At 41.3% G+C, this 19,777-nt stretch overlaps 1 protein-coding gene across 2 annotated transcripts in view; it reads left to right on the forward strand.

The window, feature by feature from the left end:
• Positions 1–19,777, forward strand: part of DCBLD1 (discoidin, CUB and LCCL domain containing 1) — a 71,759-nt gene that overhangs the window by 1,190 nt on the left and 50,792 nt on the right. For both annotated transcript variants that reach the window (XM_055135524.1, XM_055135525.1), the window contains exon 2: positions 18,673–18,885. In XM_055135524.1, the coding sequence (XP_054991499.1) occupies positions 18,673–18,885 (213 nt within the window). The remainder of the gene's footprint in view (positions 1–18,672; positions 18,886–19,777) is intronic.

Below are 19,777 nucleotides of genomic sequence, written 5' to 3' on the forward strand. Positions count from 1 at the left end.
GGTTTTAAGCATTAAACAAGAAAAAGTAACTCTCTGTTGGGAGATGGTCTGTTAATATTGTACATCGGTAACTGGGCCAGTAGTGTGGCCTTGCACTGATTTAATCTGGTCCATATTTCCAAATGAACTTTAAAATGGCCATCGGGTTGATAATTGGGTGGTTTCCTAGAATAGTTTTGTAAGAAACCATGATTGCTTAGATCTTAGTGAAGTTTAAAGTTTATTTCAGTTGACTGATGGAGAGGGTTGTTTTATATAGTATGCTGTGAAACATTCTATAAATTTGCCTATTAAACCAGTAAGGGCTGGGAATGTGTCTCAAGTGGTAGACCACATGCCTTACAAATATGTAAGGGCCAGGTTTCATATCTGGCATAAACTGCCCCTCACCCCAGCATAGCATTCCCCAACCCTCCCCCCACCCCTTCCACACACACCTACCTCCCCAGCATCATAGGCTGTGGCCCAGTGAACCCTCAAACAGAGTTCTGGCAGGAAAAGAGCAAACAGAGGTTTTATAATGATCGTATATTGCATTAATTACACAGAAAGTAATACTTAGATTTGGGACATTTGCTGAAAAGATAGGAATACCACCAGTGCTGATACCTGTTGAGCAAAAAATGGCATAATCAGTAAGTTTTGAAATAGTTTTCACATCTTGATTTTGCCAGTTAACCTTTGATGGCTATTCTTTTTCAGCTTTTAAAAGATATGCACGTACATATTAGGTCTTATTATGCTATTTGCCATGTCTTTGGGTGGTGATCCCAAGTAATATTAATGCACCCCTTGTTTAAAGATAAATTTAAGGGCTGGAGCAATAGTACAGTGGGTAGGTCATTTGCCTTGCAATGACCGAACTGGGTTCGGTTCTTTCGTCCCTCTCGGAGAGCCCGGCAAGCTACCGAGAGTATCCCGCCCGCATGGCAGAGCCTGGCAAGCTACCCATGGCGTATTCGATATGCCAAAAACAGTAACAAGTCTCACAATGGAGACGTTACTGGTGCCTGCTCGAGCAAATCGATGAACTGGGACAACAGTGCTACAGTGCTACCGTCTCTTTGGGGGAAGAAGATACCATTTATTCCATTTTGCCTTGATTATTTTTGGAGTCAGCCTAGTCTGATGTTTCTTGGCTCAGCAACTGCCTGATCATCTTTATCTCTGAAAATTCTGTAAAAGCCCAGCCCTGCACTAGGAATCAGAATTTCCAATGGATGGGACCTAGAAATTTGACAGAAGGGGAGAGGATACACCTGTAGTGCTCAGGCCTTCTCCTGGTTCTATACTTAGGGATTATTGCTGCTGGGGCTTGGGGAACCATATGGTGTACTAGACATCACACTCAGATTGGTTGTGTGCAAGGCAAGCACCTTACCCTCCGGCCTGTACTATCTCTCTTATCCCAGGAATTTGCACTCTTAAGTTCTCCCAGGGGGCTGGAGCGATAGCACAGTGGGTAGGGTGTTTGCCTTGCATGTGGCATACCTGGGTTCAATCCCCAGCATTCCATATGGTCACCCCAGCACTGTCAGGAGTAAATTCCTGAGTGCAGAGCCAGGAGTAACTCCTGAGCATCACTGGGTATGACCCAAAAAGCAAAAAAAAAAAAAAAAAAAAGTTTTCCCAGGTAACTCAGATTCGAGTTAGCTTTGAGATGGAAACAGTTTACAGTCTTAGGGTTTGATAAAGTGCTGCCATCTGAGTCAGACAATTTAATGTTAGGCTTCTATTCATTGTGTATATTTCAGGAAACATGTGATCACCTAATCCGAATGTGTTAGAATAGACAACAAAACTGTTCAAACCCTTTTTAGGGGGAGGATGTACCTTTCAAGCCAGTTGAAGAATGTGTTGCTTGGGTCCTTCAGTGCATGCCAGGGATACCCAGCCTATTCTGTGGTGCTCCAGGTCTTCAGGACTGCACCCATTGGTGCTTGAGCATCTTTTGTGCTACATACCCAGCGTGATACTTGGGAAACCATGTGGTGGTACTCTGGATGGAACCAGAGTCTGTAACATGCAGGCCTGAGCCTAAATCTCTGTACTATCTCTGTTCAACCTTATGTCAGAATCTGATATCACTTGAAGTTATACTGGTTCTTTTGTAAGGCTGTTTGCTTGCCTGTGTAGTGCTTTTGCTTAGTTTGTGTACTAAGTGTCCACATCTAGTTCATCACCTGCCAAAACTATTACTTTATGAGTGATGTTTGGCCTCATTTCTACTTTCATTTATAATCTTCTGGATTTACCTTACTAAAGTTAGGTATTTAATTAGATTATTTCATATGATTTTTGATCTTATATAAGATCATATGTAAGTTGATCATTTGTGTTGATTAAGTGGTTATTCAGTTGGCTTGAATTTAGTCCTATCATTGCCATGATTATAAATTTTTGTTTGTTTGTTTGTTTGCTCTTTGGGTCACACCTGGCGATACTCAGGAGTTATTCCTGGCTTTGCACTCAGGAATCACTCCTGGCAGTGCTGAGGGGACCATATGGGATGTTGGGAATTGAACCCAGGTCGGCCACATGCAAGGCAAATGCCCTAAGCGCTGTGCTATCGCTCCAATCCCCCATGAATATAAATTTTGTATAGGCTAAAATACCCTTAATTCATGTGATAATTTTGTTTTAACTAAAAATTACTCTTTTTTTCTTCCAATTTGCTGGCAACTGGCATTAAGATTTCCTACTTATAATTCAGCTGTCAGTGAAGAGTGAAAATAAGCAGTTGACCCTGAGAAAACTTATCTGTACAGAATTGGTTACTTAAAACATGCTATAAAAACTTTGTCCAATTCTAACCTGTTACTATTGGAAAGTTGGTTCCTAAGTCATCACTCCTTTATTTTGTTAGACATAGGTCCAGCTGATACCTTATACCTAAGATTTTGAAAAAATCTTTTGAAAAAAATAAGTGCAAGTGTACCAGAACAACCACCAGAAAGTGGTTTCTTTGTCATCTCAGTCTTACCTGTGACAGGGCCAGTCCTGACTCCAACTTCCCCAGGGTAGCAACTGGACTAGTCCTTATGAGTGCAATAAGTGGCAAATATGCTTAATAAATATTTCTGATATGAGCTGAACAATATTTGTGTATGTAGGAGACATTTTCTAATTATTTCCTAGTGAATGGAGACTAATAAAACTGTTTACCAAAGTCCTTTGTAAAGGTGTAGCAGGGATTCCCACCAATTTTATTTAGTAAGTACAGCAGAAGAAAGAGTACAGCAAGTAGAACAGTAGGTGCTGATTTATTTATAGTCTTGTAGACTTAATTTGTTTGTTTTTGGGCCACACTCTGCAATGCTCAGGGGTTGCTTGTAGCTCTGCACTTAGGAATAATGACTGGCATTGCTCAGGGGACCATATGGGATGCCAGGGATCAAACTCAGTTATACCATGTGCAAAGCAAGTGCCTAACCTACTGTGCTATTGTTCCAGTCCCTCATCGACTTAATTTGTGCACTCAAAAACACTCAGAAAGGCTATGCCAAAGGAGTTTTGAGCAAATCAAAGGCTGTTGTTGAGCAGAATCTGAGCTCTAAGGAGTGTCGCAAAATCTACCAACATTCCATCTCATAAATTAAACCCTTTAATGTGCTACTGGAGCAAACTTGAAAATCTTACTAAACAACAATTTATGAGAAGCAGAGATAGCTTAACAGATTGAACCCATGTTTTGAAACCAAACATTCAACATTTATAAGAAGTCTTATTTTTAAGGTACATGGAAGTTAAATTAATAGTAGCTTTTTAAAGTTATTAAGATGGAATGGGGTATTGGGAAGAACCACTTTATTCAAAGAGCTTCTGGCTTTCCGTTTGGAGTCATGCGTGGTGATGCTCAGAGCTGCTTCCAGCCCCAGTGCTTAGGGGTTCCTGTGGGCACTTCTGGGTATGCAGGATTTAGCAACCAGGGCTCATGTGTGCAGTGCATGTGTCCCAGCCCTTTGAACTAACCCTGAAACCCTGGAATTATATTTTTAAGGAGATAATACACATAACCTGTCTGGAACTGCATTTAGCACAGAGTGAGAACTCAATGAATGCCAAGTATTTTCCATTCCATTGCTGTTTATTTTACAGTACTGTTCCAGTTTTACTGTTCTGCATCACGCTTCCTCTTACAACCAGCTATACCAACTTGTTGCTATTTCTCAGTGGTATCAGTCAGCTTTCTACCACAAAGAGCATTCGCATGACTGTTTCCTCTACCTGAACCAATCTTACCCAGATATTCTCATGAGTAAGTGGTCGGTCAGTCTTTGTCCAAATGAGGACTGTCCCACCTCCCTTACTCTCTCACAGCCCCCCAGAACTCTACATTGTTTCTCTTCTCGCTACCATCTTCCAACAAAGTTTATAATTTATGCTCTTATTTAATTCCCTTCCTAACTTACCACCAGTTAAGGCCCATGAGTAGTTTTGTGCTTTGATCAGTGGCCAGTGCTTCAGAGGTACTAAATTGAGAAAGAGGAGGAGAGGAGAGCTCGGTGAAGATGGGGGGCGGGGGGCGCAGTGAAAACACAGTCCCTGCCCTCTTGGTAGAGACAATGCTAATTCTATATGAATATTCCAACTTGTGCAAGGTAAAGGAATAAGATTATATGTCTGGGGGGCTGGAGGGATAGCGCAGTGGGTAGGGCGTTTGCCTTGCACGCGGCCGACCCGGGTTCAATTCCCAGCATCCCATATGGTCCCCCAATCACTGCCGGGGTAATTCCTGAGTGCAGATCCAGGAGTAACCCCTGTGCATTGCCGGGTGTGACCCCCCCAAAAAAAAAGATTACATGTCTGACCCAATTGTTGATGGAAAACAGTCTGAAAATGCTGGTTTAAAATAGAGAAATTTATTCTGATATATTAGAAATCTGACATTTAGGACAAAAAGAAAAATACTGCTAAACTTTCATATATATTTTCATTAGACTATGAAGAAATTTAGAGGCCTCCCCAAAAGCCTTTGTCCTCCTTGGAGAGCCCGGCAAGCTACCAAGAGTATCCAGCCTGCATAGCAGAGCCTGGCAAGCTACCCGTGCCATAGTCTATATGCCAAAAACAGTAACAATTACAGTGCTCATTTCCCTGAACCTGAATGAGCCCCCAATATACCATCGGGCTATACTATCATGTGACAGGGACAAATGGAGATCTTACTGGCACCCACTCTAGCAAATCAGTGAACAACAGTATAACAGTGATACAGTTATATAGTGATAAAGAAATTTAGCTGGTTTTTTTTTTTTTTTGCTTTTTTTTTGCTTTTTGGGTCACACCCGGCAATGCACAGGGCTTATTCCTGGTTCTGCACTCAGGAATTACCCCTGGCAGTGCTCAGGGGACCATATGGGATGCTGGGATTCGAACCGGGGTAGGCCGAGTGCAAGGCAGACACCCTACCCTCTGTGCTATTGCTCCAGCCCCAAAATTTAGCTGTTTTTTAATTTTTTTTTTTTTTTGCAACCTAAGATTCATGATGTCATCTTCTAGATGTTTGTTTTCTGCTTTTTATATAAACAAGTTACTTGCCTTGAGGGTGAGGGAGTAGGAAGACTTAATGAGGGAAATATACATCTGATTTCTAACTAGATGTGGAAAACAAATTCTGTCAGCCCTAGTATACTTAATCCAGAACGAGTTGCCAAACTTGTCTTTTAATGTGAATTGAAGGGGATGACTTTTTTGTTTGTTTTTTTTTGTTTGTTCGTTTTTGTTTTTATTTTTGGCAGGGAGGTGGGGAGGGAGGAGAATGGGTTGAGAAGAAGAAAGGTGGAGTTCAAGATCCATGATAACAAAGATGAACTAGAACCTTTTAATTCAGAGTCAGCATCTGGTTCGTCAGCATCTGGTTGGGTGCCTGGCAGATAATGAGCTTCAGATAACTATTTCCTGAGTCAGCACAGGAATGCTGGCTAAGTTTTTAGAAAATGTGGTGAGAGTAATAATTATTTTGTTGTTTGAAACAAGCTGCATACATGACTATTGGATGTCTCAGAAAACATGTTGTGTATTCAAGAACAAAAGTAAATTCAACTCAGAAGAGGATTGGGCATCTGTGAGGCTCCTTTACAAACAGGCTATGTACCATGAAAACTGCCATGAGTTATGTGAGTGCTGGGATCTTTTTTTTTTTTTCTTCTTATTCTTAGGTCATACCCAGCGATCAGGGGTTACTCCTGGCTTTGCACTCAGGAATTACTCCTGGCAGTGCTCAGGGGACCATATGGGATGCTGGGAATCAAACTTGGGTCAGCCATGTGCAAGGCAAACACCCTCCCTGCTGTGCTATTGCTCCAGCCACGAGTGCTGGTGACTTTAAGAATAAATAAGAATAACCATTTTGAATCTCAACTCAGTGGCCTGCTGAGATCATTGAGGGCATGAGGGTGATCATTTGGAGGCAATCTTTGTAGGCTTTTTTAGAGACATGTGATGTTAGCACTGTGTGAAGTCATATTGTCACAAATACCTTAAGTACTGCTATTTCTGCTTTGTCTGTTAATCTATACAATAAAATATGTCTTGTTGAGAGCCAGAGACTTAAACTTTGCTCAGTATTTAGATAAATGTTTTTCATACTATTATATATGGTAACTTTCTCCTGGTTGCCCTCAGGAAAACACTAATAACTTAATTACAGTAGTGGAAATAGACTTGTGTGCCTGCATAAATTTCATTTTATTTCAGGCATGAAATTTGCTTTTGAACAAGCATGACATAGTACAATTGTAGAATCATTTTGAGACCTTTACAGGCCAAATTCTATTTCTTCACATGTTGCCTGGAATCCTAGAAGGCCTGTGAGAGAATGTCTCTCTGTGTGCCATTACTGAGAGCCAATCTTAGGAGTTGGCTAGTGTGACCCAGGATACACCCCTAGGATATGCCCACTAAGGAAAGAGTTCACTGGAATATTGCCAGCTGTGTCCTCTGTTGAGAGTTTTCCTGAGCAAGACAAGGGCTATGAGATGTGGTGAGAGCTCCTGCAAACATTTCTTTACCTTGTAACTGCCTTACAACTGGCTTGGAGATGAGAACTTACCTCTACATATTTCAGGATTTAGCAGTCCGCAGTGCTCACTTTGGGTCCTGCTCACTTGATAATATTTATGATACTTCAGTGTTTTAACACCCCATTCCCTCCGTTCTGTGGCCTGGCAGTGACTGGCCGTCACATGCAGGCTTGTTTGTGTTCCTCACACATTTTGATTGTGGTGCTTGTCTGGGGTCCTACATGAAATTGCTGGCTCACCAGGGTCACCCTCTTAATTGTAGTGCTCACACAGGTGACATCGAGGAGGGGAGCCATGGTGCTTGCTCATCCCTTAAAAAAAATTTTGTTTGGAGGGAGGGCACACCCAGCAGTGCTCAGGATTTTCTCCCTGCTGCCCTCAGAAATCATTCTTGGTGCGGTTTTGAGAACCCATATGAAGTGCCAGGGATCCAACCCAAGTTGAGCACATGCAAGGCAGATGCTCTACCTGCTGTCCTATTGTTCTGACCACTTACTCCTCTTTTTTTCAGTTGCAGTAGTTATTACTTGCAGCAGATTGAAGAACATCATTGAACTAGATATTGAGATTTTCTTTTCTCCCCCATAGGAAATAACTGATGTTTTTCAACATGCCTGCATCTATATTGTTGATGTCTTCGCATAGTGATATGGATGTGTCACATTACTCAGGGAGCCATAGAGGGGACCTCTTGAAACGATTGATCTCATTTTCATGCCCTCAAAAGGGTTTAAGTGATTCTTTTAGCCAATAGGAAACATGTAATGTTTACTTGAAGAGACTTTTAATAGTAAGCCTTTCCTTTTTCTGTTTCCTTTTCTGTTACTTTCAGGTGTTTTAATACACGGAGGCAAAGTTTCGTCTTCATTAGTTCACTCTAACATCATTCCACCACCTAAGCCCTCCCGCCCTTGTTTCTGCATTCCTTTCCAGGCATCACAGTGTCAGAGGGTAAGCGCACTGGGAGAAGAGCAAAATTTATGAGACAGTGGCTGACAGTGAAATTAGTAACACCTTGAGAAATCTGCTCATCTTACCATTAGACAAAGAGCTCTGATAATTGCAAGCTCCTATTTGTGGTTGAAGAGATTGTAGTCATCTGTGGTTGAAGAGATTGTAGTCATCGGGAACTCACTTGAACTGAGACTTGGGAAGACATTTTCTCACACCCCCGCAGAGATGATGGTGCATGTGTTCAGACCTGCAATTACTTGAAAATTAGAAAAGCATGGGTACAACTCTCATTAAATTGTGTTTCTGGAAATAGTCTCATTCAGGATATTGTCGGGTACTGTTTCCCAATTGCAAATTGTGACCGTTAGTTGGCCATCAAATCGATTAAATTGGCACAGCCAGCTTGACTTTAATTTTAAAAAAAAGAAAGAGAAGGAGAAGTCAGAGATCATGGTTCAGTGGTGGAGTGCATACCTTGAGTATATTGATCCCTCGCACATCACCTCAAAATTAATCAATAATGATAGGTGGAATAAACTAGAATACACAGTAGTATACTATACATAATACATTTAGACGCTTGCTTGTTATTTATGTAAATGTTGTAATGAAATGCTGTGTTCTGTGGATCATTAAAAAGGGGCTGAAAGGAGAAGAAAGTGAAAGCCAGTAGCTCAGAGTCCTACTTTGTGAGCGTGAGACTGCAGGTTCAACCCCAGAGCTACCACATGCAGTAGTATGCTTCCCAGGACTCTGCTCTTTATGCCTGACAGCTTTGCTGTCTATCATTCCTTGCACCCCAAGCAATTTCTGACCACCCTACCATCAAGTGTATGAAAGGAATATGATCTACTGTGAACATTACAACTAAACGAACAAAAAAGATGTGTGAACATTGGAGTGGCATTAGGGATTTCTGGTGAGCACATCGTGTGAGCTCCACAGCCTTCCGCGTGAGCATTACTGCCAGAATATGCACACACAGAGCTGAAGGGAGGGTGACCCCTGGCAAGCACATGTGTGAGCACACAGCCAAGTGTGCAAGCACCACAGTCAGATGTGTACCGCCTGGTGAACTCCACAGACATGCATCTGATCCCCCACTCACCACAGTCGTTGCAACAACAGAGAAGGGGGTGAGAGTTTGAAGACTGCTGTCTTATTCCAGGAACGAGCTAATGATTAATCTCAAAGGTATTTTTGCACTGTTTATTTCACTTTAAACAGTTTTCCAACAAGGGCAATTCAGTTGAAAGCTTCTCAAGCCCTAATCATGCTGTCTAGTATTGCAGAACTTACACAGCTGTGTATCGTTATTTTGCTCTACTGTAAGAGACTATGATTTCTTATCAGAGGGAAGTAGTCTTTAAGGAAGCTATTGTTTTCCTTTCTGAGTAGCTCAAATTAGAGTAGACTAAATAAGCTACTGGTTCACGCAGACCAGCATATAGGGGTTGTTTTCAGTTTGTTTAGAGCAGTCCTTGTAAAACTATACTTCTGAAACAACTGATGTTGAAGGCTGATGAAGGGTAAAGATATAGCGGTTCATTTCAGAGAACAGATACTGAGCCACCCCCCCTCTTCTTTTTGGACCGAAACGTTTCTCTCAGACATTACTTGTTAGCATCTCCCTCCATCTCTTTGATGTGAGTTTTTTGAAGTAGGAAAAATATTGAAATAAGTTCTTAGCTATTGGTTGATTAAGTTTTCAATGACAGTTTGAGCATATTGGTTTTTAGAAAAGTCTTCTAGTCCATATCATGTAACTAATGGTGAAAGTTACTTTATATATTAGAAAGAATAGTAGGTGAGTTTGATATTTTTGCTATATACTTTTTCTGATTTTATATATTTATATTATAGAAAGTTTTGAAAGGTCTTGAAAGTGAAAATGCTTAAGTGCTTATACTCCTATATCATATAAACATTTTAAGCATTTTTCTTTGTATATACACTTGATATTGTTTTAAAATTAAAATCATCTCGGGACCAAATAAATAGTTCAAAGGACAGGTAAAGCATCCAAGCTAGTCTCCAAGCTTAATTCTGGCACTTCAAGCCCCCTCTCTCCCAGTGACATTGGCCATGGTTCCACTAGGCTGGGGAGAACTCCCTCCCCTGCCCAAGAACTTAAAAGCCTTAAAAAGCACGTTTAACTTTACCTTTTAACCACATTCTACTATTTTTGTTTGTTTATTTTGGGGCCACATCTGGCAGTGCTCACTGCTTACTCCTGACTTTGTGCTTAGGAATCACTCCTGTTGGTGCTGGGTATGGAATACCTGGCAATGCTCAGGGCTTACTCCTACTTTCGCATGCAGGAATCACTCTTGGCAGGCTCAGGGGACCACAGAGGGTACTGGGGATCCCGCCTGGGTTGACAGTATGCAAGGCAAGGCCCTACCTGCTGTATTCTCTCTCTGGCCCTGAATCAGTGTTAATGAACATTTGTAGGTTTTTCCAAAATGTAAACTTCCACCAGTTTGGTTTCCATTCTTAACTTGTTTTAAGGAAGCAGTAAGTTCATCTCACAAATCAGCTGTGGCTCCAGTGTTACACCAGATTTTAATCCCCTCGTGGGACTGCTCTTTAAATAGTCTATGCTGGAGAGGAGCTTTCAGTCTAAAGAGAGAAGGAAATGATGCATGGTTTGCTCATCATGTTCTTTATAATTAAACTACAGTTCAAAGGAAGAAAAAGATAAACATTTTGTGTAGCCGGTTTTGAAGAGGAGACAAAAAGGGGGAAATACTAAGCCTCCCTCCCCTTTTCAGGTCCCCCCTTTGATGTTAGGTGGGTGGTGGCTTAATCTTGCTGTAACTGCGAACTATTGCATTACATTGGGCTCTCTGGCCCCCAGGACTCCTACCAGGGTATGGGGCTTAATCATAAGCCAAGGTTGCATTTGTTTTTTTATCTTTAAAGATTGACTTTTGCAGAGCCAGAGCCATCGTAAGCGGGTAGAATAGGGGCTTGCCTTGTATGTAGGAAACCCAGGTCAATCCCTGGCATCCTATATGGTCCTCCAAACCCTGCCAGGTGTGATGCCAGAGCACAGAGCCAAGAGCATGTCCTGAGCACTGTCTGGTGTGATTCAAAAACAAGGCCACACAAAAATTTATTTGGGGACAGAAGGTTAATACAGCGGTAAGGCACTTACTTATTCTCACATGTGGCTGATCTCTCTTTGATTCCTGGCACTGTGTAGTTATCAGAAATGACCTCTGAGCACAGAACCTGGAGTAAGCCCTGAGCTCTGCTGAGTATGACCGAACAGCCCCACCCCACTGATTGATATTTTTCTTTTTTTCTGACCTGGTAAATCTTCCTCGCCCAGCTATAGCAGCCATCAGCGTTTCCCATTTACTCCCCTCAGCCTCTTTTTTTTTTTTTTTTTTGGCTTTTTGAGTTACACTAGGAGATGCTCAGGGGTTACTTCTGGCTGTGCACTCAGAAATTACTGCAGCAGTGCTCGGGGAACTATATGGGATGCTGGGGATCGAACCCACAGTTGGCCGCATGCAAGGCAAACACCCTACCTGCTGTACTATCGTTTCAGCTTCCTCCCCTCAGCTTCTTTTCTCCCCACCTTTTAACTGAAGTATATTAAAATGAATCCCAGACTTTCATCTTGTTATTTCAATCCTATATATGTCAGTAGCATCCCCCTCCAATAAAGCCAGACATTTTCTTACTTAACCTAATTTCATGATCACAACCAATAAATTAAATAATACTTCCCGGTATTATTTAGGTGGGTTTTTTTTTTTCCTTTTAGGGTCACACCAGCAGTGCTCAGGGGTTTTTCCTGGCTCTGTACTCAGGAATTACTCCTGGCGGTGCTTGGGGGACCATATGGGATTCTGGGGATTGAACCCTGGTTGGCTGCATGCAAGGGAAACGCCCTACCCGCTGTACTATTGCTCTGGCCCCTCCCGGTATTATTTAATATTTCAGTTTGTCTTTCTTAAATGATTGTTTGGTGTAAAAAACTAAGGCACGCGAAGGGGCATGTGCACTCGCGGGCTCTCCGGGCAGCTCTGTCTCACCACCCGCGTTCAGTGTGTGGACTGGATCAGGACTGCCGGTGGTCAAGGACAGGCGAAGGAAGAACGAGGACCAAGCTGGTTGCTGATTAGTTACCGTTTATTCAATCTTCCATCTTTCTCATCTCCCGCACTCCCAGCTCCCGCCTCTCTCTCCATCAACTCCAGCCTCTCTCCTTCTCTAGTCTCTCCTCCTACTTGTCTCTCCCATCTTGCCCTCTAGGCTACACCCAGCCAGGTAGCAAAATCAACATAAGAAAGCCCTTCCTGAGGGCAGGGCATTCCAAAGCCCTTCCTGACTCTTAAGGTTTTTTTCCTTTGCTTAGTCCAAACACTTATTAACATCTTAATACTAGTTATTTTTGTATGGACATAGCAAGAGATACATTGAGGCTTGCAAGGCAGCTCTCCTGACAACATCTTGCCACAGGCTCAGACCACAGCACTCAGGCCAGATTAATCATTCCTCACCCTAGCACGGTATGAATCTAGTCATCACTGTTTGGATCATGACAACATTTGTCCATGATCAAGCTCTTAACTTATAGTTAAGCATTAGGCACTTTGGCCAGGCCCATCTCGATGCCAGGGTAGCACACAACTCACTGCTTGCCCTGGGTCCGTCCCATCCCTCGTCGGGACCGTGCTTTGGGGGTGCTAGGAAGGAAGTAAGGGCAGCTGAGGCTTAGGTGGAGAGAACAGATACCCAGGAGGAAAATATCATGTAGAGTCAAATGACTCCCAGGTTACAAAAGCATAGCATTTGCTAAGTCTTCCTGTGTCCATACAAAAAGGACATGGCTCTGAATAAACTATGCAAAGGACTAAAGGAGAAGAGAAAAACAATGTTTACAAGTCAACAGAACACTAAGAAAGAAGCTACAAATAAACAAAGAGGAATAGGAGCACTGTAATGGGAGTAACCCAATAAACCTAAACTACCTGAGGCTATGTTATCCTACAGTTTGATTTTCCAAATTAGGATCCAACGAGATTCACTAGGTTGTTATGACTTTTAAATTCTCTTTAATCTTTAATAAACACATTTAGCTGTAACGATAGCTCAGAGGGCTGGGGTGCATGATTTGCATGCTGGAGTCTTAGGTTTGGCCCCCCAAGCTGGGAATGACTTCTTAGTAAGCAGCTGGATGTGGTCCCAAAACTCACCCACAAAAAGAAGAATAATGAAATTAAAATTAAAAAGTATTTTTTTTATGCCTCTGTAGAATAATTGTTGAAGAAACCAGTCCACAATGCCTAAAATGTTACAGCCTGGGTTTGGCCGCTGACTTATATGAGGACAATAAACTTGTGCCTGTACCCTCTGCATTTCCTGCTGACTGGAAGTTAAACTTAAAATCTGATGAGATTCATGTTTTACCTTTTGCAAGTACTTCACAGTTGGTAGTGTATTAAAGCATATTTTTTTCTATCAGAACCCCAGAATATTTGTTTACATTATTGATCATCCTACTGAGATGCAGGAGTGAGTTTAGATGCTGACCTGCCTGGTTCTTTCAGTTTATTGTCCCTCTGGGTTGGGCCAGCAGAGAGTCAGTTAATTTTGTTAGAATGAAAGTCTTTTTGATGCAAGAATGTGGGCAAGGAGGTGTGATAGCAATCTAGGAGTTTTCACAAGATAAAAGACAGTCACAAGCTCAAAAACAGAATAGAATTCTTTAAATCCTGGCTAATTTATAGTCTGGGATTCACCATCAGTTGAGTAGGCTTAGGGAAAGTCCATATACATTTTTCTTTTCTGTGCATATTTTGGACCTCCTTCTGACTCAACATAAAAGAAACTTGAATACCAAAGTTCGTATAGAGAAATTTTACAACAAATGAAATTTTAAAACATTTATTGGCTGCTATTTTGTGCAAATCTTTTCCATATAATTTTTTTAAGTTTTTAAATTTTTTATTAAATTTTTTATTAAATTTTTAAAGAATTTAAATATACAGGATAACAAACCCCAGGTAATATAAAAAAATTAAGAAATGGATTAAAAGCCCTTTTCATTTCCCCGCCTGACAGTCAAATATATGCAGTGTGACAGATTTGTTTCAACTTTTTTTTTTTAACTTTTCCTTCAGAGATCATTATAGATAATGACCTGTTTTAAGAAAGATTATAGACAGATGCATACCCTTCATGTGGTTTCCCCCCCAGTTACAATATCTTTTAAAACTGTAAACCAGGATATTGACATTGCTATACAAGATAGGGGACTAGAGCTTATAGTTTTTGTATTTATTTATTTTTTTTAGTTCTGGGGCCGCACTGGTGGTGCTCAGGGTTTACTCCTGATGCACTCAGGAATTACTCCTGGCACACTCAGAAGTCCATATGGAGTGCTGGGGATTGACTCTGGGTCAGCCGCATGCAAGGGCCTAACCACTGTACAATCTCTCCAGCTCCTCTTAATCAGTTAGCACTGAGGCTGTGGGAACAGCGCTCCTGCGTGTGCTCTGCATGCTTGTGCCTAAAGCAAGGCATGATGCCTTAAGCATGTTTGTGCTGTTTTTCATTTTCCCCCTTTGGCACATTTGTAGTCAGTTTTCCCCTCCCAGCTTTATTGGAATAGAACACAAAGAATTTTGTGTAAAGTTTAAGTTTACAGTTCATTTCTTCGGTACACTTATGACTTATGATATTACCACCATTGTCTAACAGCCCCATTACCTCACACAATTACTATATATTTTTTGCAGTGGGAACAATTAAGACTTACTCTTCTTAACAAATTTCAAGTAGCTAGTATAGTATTGTAACTAAATCTAGTTATGTGAAATCATCAAAACTGTAAGAAGAGTAGGGCAAGTCTATTACTGCTGTCCATTGCACACATATGTCTCCTGCCATACCTAGAGTGAAATTCAACTTTGATGATAGTCTGTATTTGAATAAATTAGGGCTCAGCAATTCAGACTCTAGTGCAGAACAATGACTCACAGTTTCTGTTAATGGAAAAGGAAAACATTTCCAAGAAGACCTAGATTTGCCACACAAAGTACTGATGGGAGTATTGTAGACTTCAACTCGTTCATGTTTTGCCTTTGTCACTGAGTGAGAAGCAGTTGGAAAAAAGTATAATTGCAGGGTTAAATAAAAATGACATCTTGGATTTTCCTTTGTTATGTCACTTAAATCAAATTTAGGATACAGTAATTATGTGTAGGTTGGTTCACATATACTTGCTGCTTGTTTAGTTGTGTTTTCTAAAAAAAAAAAAACAAAACGGTTTTCTTTTCTATCTGACTAAAGCAGTGTTTCATAGCACTGAGAAAAGAGGCATTCAAGTGTTTGACCAGATTTCTTGATGGCTTAAGAGGGCTTACTTAAACAGTCGCTGGAGAGATAATACAAGGGACAGGCCTTGCATGCAGTTTACCCCAGTTAAATCCATGTGCCACTTACGGTCCTCTGAGCACTATCAGGAGTGACTACTGAGCTCAGAGCCAGGAGTAGTCCTGAAGCACCACCGAGAGTTGCCCCTAGGTAATGAGCCAGAGTGGTCCATGGGCACCACTAAACATGTCCCTAAACACCACTAAAAAAAAGGGGTTTTAGTTACATGTGTATTATGTGCACAATTTATTTATAGACTAGTTTCCCTGGGTTGCTGTGTCAATGCTCAAGTCAGTGCCTACAAAGGTGAGGCAAGTCATGGAAATGGATGACAAAGACCTGGTGGGGAGAGAGGGCCCTGTGCCTTGTGGAGGGCAGTCACCAGACCGCTAGACTTGTAAGAATACCTCATGGCATGGTTTTCGTGTCTTTCCACTTTCAAGAGAATCTGTCAATTGCATGTGTTTGTAATTGTCTTTAAATGCAGGCAGGCCGTTCAGATTTTAAATCACATTGTTGTACTCTGTGCTCCTACATACTGATTCTCTCTAGTATGATTTTCATTTAATTCTCAGCAATTTTGTTTGTACTTCCAGGGAGAGCAAGAAATAGATCCTCAAACTTAATCAGACTTAAACTTTGCCCCTACACCTGCTTGCAATCCGGGCTTCCCTTTCTTCTAGATTAGCGGCAGTGTTTGAGTTATTTCTGGACTCGAAAATCTTTTTTTTTTTTTTTTAATTTTGGTTCTTTCCTCTGTGTTACTTTTTCTCACCCTAGTGTATTACTTGTGAATTTCCTGCAGATTTTCTGTTCCTAATCTTATCATTTCCCTTCTGATTCAGGTTCTCACAGAATTCTAGATGCCTGAGCTTTATCCAAATGCTACTTTCACTATCTCCTTTTTTGAAAGAATCTTTGGGTCCCTATTGTCCACTATGTAAATTCCACATCTTCTGCATACATCTCTAGGCCTTATAATTTTATCTCAGTTTTCTAATCTACATTTTCCCCCTGGTATTCTCTAACTCATTGCTTCTCCCCCACCCAATCTGACCTCCTGACTGGAATCTTGTGGGAGTTACTGGATTATAGCCAAGTCCTTCTACTAATTCTGTCATTTGAGGCGAGATGGGGTAGATTCTGGAGTTCTCATCCCCCAACCCACTCTGTGTGTGTGTGTGTGTGTGTGTATATGTGTGTGTGTGTGTGTGTGTGTGTAGCAGACAGACAGACAGACAGACAAAGTCTCCTTTGATTGCTAGTCTCATGGAAGGAAGGAAGTAGACTAAATGAAAGAACCCAGGTGAATCCTCTGCTAGCGAGGGTTGAGACTGGAGGAGGAAGAAGGCTTCCTTGGACTTTAGATTCCTAGTATCCCAAGTTCAAGTTTCTCCATGAGACTTTAAAATAAAAAGGCCTATACTCTCAGTTCCTTCACCAGAGGATTTCAGTTTTCCTGCCTCAGTGGGGGCCAGAAATTCTTACTTACTTTGCTTGCTGAAGCCATTCTCACCAAAGGCATTTTGTGGCCTAAACAATAGCCTATGTCCACCCACATTTGTGTTATTAACATGGTCACAGGAATGTATTGAAGCCACTTGTCGATCAGTTCATGAATTTCCCCGTTTAGACATGTCTTCAGGAGATTTTCTATTTTAGTAAGGGCTTGATAATTCACTCTTGCCTTCCTGGCACATAGTTTAAGCTCCTGAATCCTCCATAGCACCTAGCATCACGGCGATTTCAGCATGACCGTCTCCCATTCAGTGCTGAGTTCTGTGAAGTAGCCATTGTTACTTTTCTATGTCTCCAGTAGCAGCCTCTCTGCTATGTGACACGCTTTCAGTGCTGTGCATTCTTGACTGCTCTCTAATGATATGTCGTGAGTCTCTCAGGAACCATCAAATCTGTGACTGCCATTAACTGAGAAATGAATGTTTAATGGCTGTTAGTCCTCAGTTGAAGGGCATGCTCTTAAAGTCCTCTTAGCAAAGCCTCAGATTCTACCTTTTGCATGTACTATCTCATTAGACCAGCAGTATAAATCTCTGAAGTGTTTTTTTTCCCCCATTACAAATGATTCATTTGACGTTGGCTTTTCTGGGATGACTAGCTAATAGGTAACTCAAAATGGTGGGGCCCGAGACATGATACAGCAGGTAAGGTGCTTGTCTTGCACTTGGTAAACCTGAGTTTGATCCCCAGCACCACATCTAGTCTTCAAAGCCTCTCCAGGAGAGGGATCCCTGAGCATAGACTCAGGAGTTAACCTGACTACTATAGGGTAAAACTCAAACAACAGCAACCAGAAAATGGCAAATGGGCTGACTCTGCAAGTGCTGGATGGGTATACAGATGCACTGTAGCACCGTAGCACTGTCATCCTATTGTTCATCTATTTGCTGGAGTGGGCACCAGTAACATCTCCGTTGTGAGTCTTGTTACTGTTTTTGGCACATAGAATATGCCATGGGTAGCTTGTCAGACTCTGCTATACGGGTAGGATACTCTCGGTAGCTTATTTGGCTCTCCGAGAGGGACAGAGGAATTGAACCTGGGTTGGCTGTATGCAAGGCAAACACCCTACCCACTGTGCTATCGGTCCAATCCAGGGTATATAGATAGATGAACAAAAAAGCTAATATGATTAAATATGTGTTAATGAAGTTTGTCAATTCAATATAAGAAGTATTTTGATCAACATTTAGAAAATCTGAAATAAAATCATCTGAAGTAACAGATGTCGCTTAATAATTTAGTCATGGTTTTTAACCATTCTCTCTTTAAACCGTGGTAAAAAGCATAATTTTAGAGATGATTTTAGACTTAATCCTCAATAAGAATTAATTTCACTCATCACACTCACTTGCAGGATATAAAAAAGAACAACATAGTATTAAAATAATACCCAAAGAAAGACATAGAAAGAGGTCCAGGAGTCCATGATTAGAAGCTTGCCACAAGTTTTAGGGGAGTGCAGTTAGGACAGACACTAAACACTCTGGATAAGAACTGAGTGCTGAAAGGAGGTAATGTGATATACATGATACCCGTTCAGTAACAGTGTTGCAAAACACAATGCTTAAAATGAAGGGGGGGGACCCGGAAACTGAGGGAGGACATTGGTGATGGGAAATGTATACTGGTGAAGGGGTAGATGTTGGACCATTGTATGACTGAAACCCAGTCATGAACAACTGTGGAACTCTGTATCTCACAAGGATTCAGTAAAAAAAAGAAAAGAAATGAATTAATTTCACTGATTTCTTTCATCCTTTTTTTTTTTCTTTCTCAGGTGATGGCTGTGGGCACATAGTGACCTACCAGGATAGTGGCACAGTGACATCTAAGAATTATCCAGGGACTTACCCCAATCATACTGTTTGTGAAAAGACTATCAAAGTACCAAAGGGGAAGCGGTTGATCTTGAAGTTGGGAGATTTGGATATTGAATCCCAGACCTGTGCCTCTGACTATCTTCTCTTCACCAGCTCTTCCAATCAGTATGGTAAGAAAAAAGATTTAGGCTTTTGTGAGCATGGAAAACTATTTGAGACTTGAGGCATAGAGCAAGCGGTATATTAAGGAGCAACAAAAACTGGATGATTAGAAGAGAAACTTGTTGATATTAAACTTTCAGGGCAGTTCACATGAATACATTAGCTTCTTAACAACAAAAGCATCCAAGGAGATATTAGTGTTATCCCTGTGTGAGTGTCTCTGAAGCTTTCTCTGGGTTTATGTTTTACTGGGAAGACAATTGGAGATGTATGGCACTTGGCTAAAACATCTACAGTTCATTCATTGATGTGACAAATATTAATGGAACAGTGATTCAAGTACTTGGAAGGACTGGGTGACTTATTGCCATGAAAAAAGCAAAGTTGCTTCTATTATGGAGTGTATATTAGTGTGAGAAAGTGAAGGGGGAAGCAGAAAATAAACAATATGAGAAACTAATGTGAGAGGTATTGAAAAAGAAAAATAAGGGGCTGGAGCAATAGCACAGCGGGTAGGGCGTTTGCCTTTCACGCGGCCGACCCGGGTTCGATTCCCAGCATCCCATATGGTCCCCTGAGCACCGCTAGGAGTCATTCCTGAGTGGAGAGCCAGGAGTAACCCCTGTGCATCGCCAGGTGTGACCCAAAAAGCAAAAAAAAAAAAAAAAAAAAGAAAAAAAAAAAGAAAAATAAGGGATAGGAAACAGAAGACATCCTGAGGTAACTTACATGAGTGTGTTGGTGCTTTTTCCAATGGGATGGTCTGGAAGGCTGCACCAGTAAGGGGATGTTTATACGGACACCCAAATGAAGTGAAGTATTGGATGGGCCCCATGTATATGACTGCCATTGAGAGTTTTCTGGGTAAGGGAATATGCAAGAAATCATTTTTTGAAATTT

The sequence above is a fragment of the Sorex araneus genome, chromosome 4, assembly GCF_027595985.1.
Source record: "Sorex araneus isolate mSorAra2 chromosome 4, mSorAra2.pri, whole genome shotgun sequence".
NCBI lineage: Eukaryota > Metazoa > Chordata > Mammalia > Eulipotyphla > Soricidae > Sorex > Sorex araneus.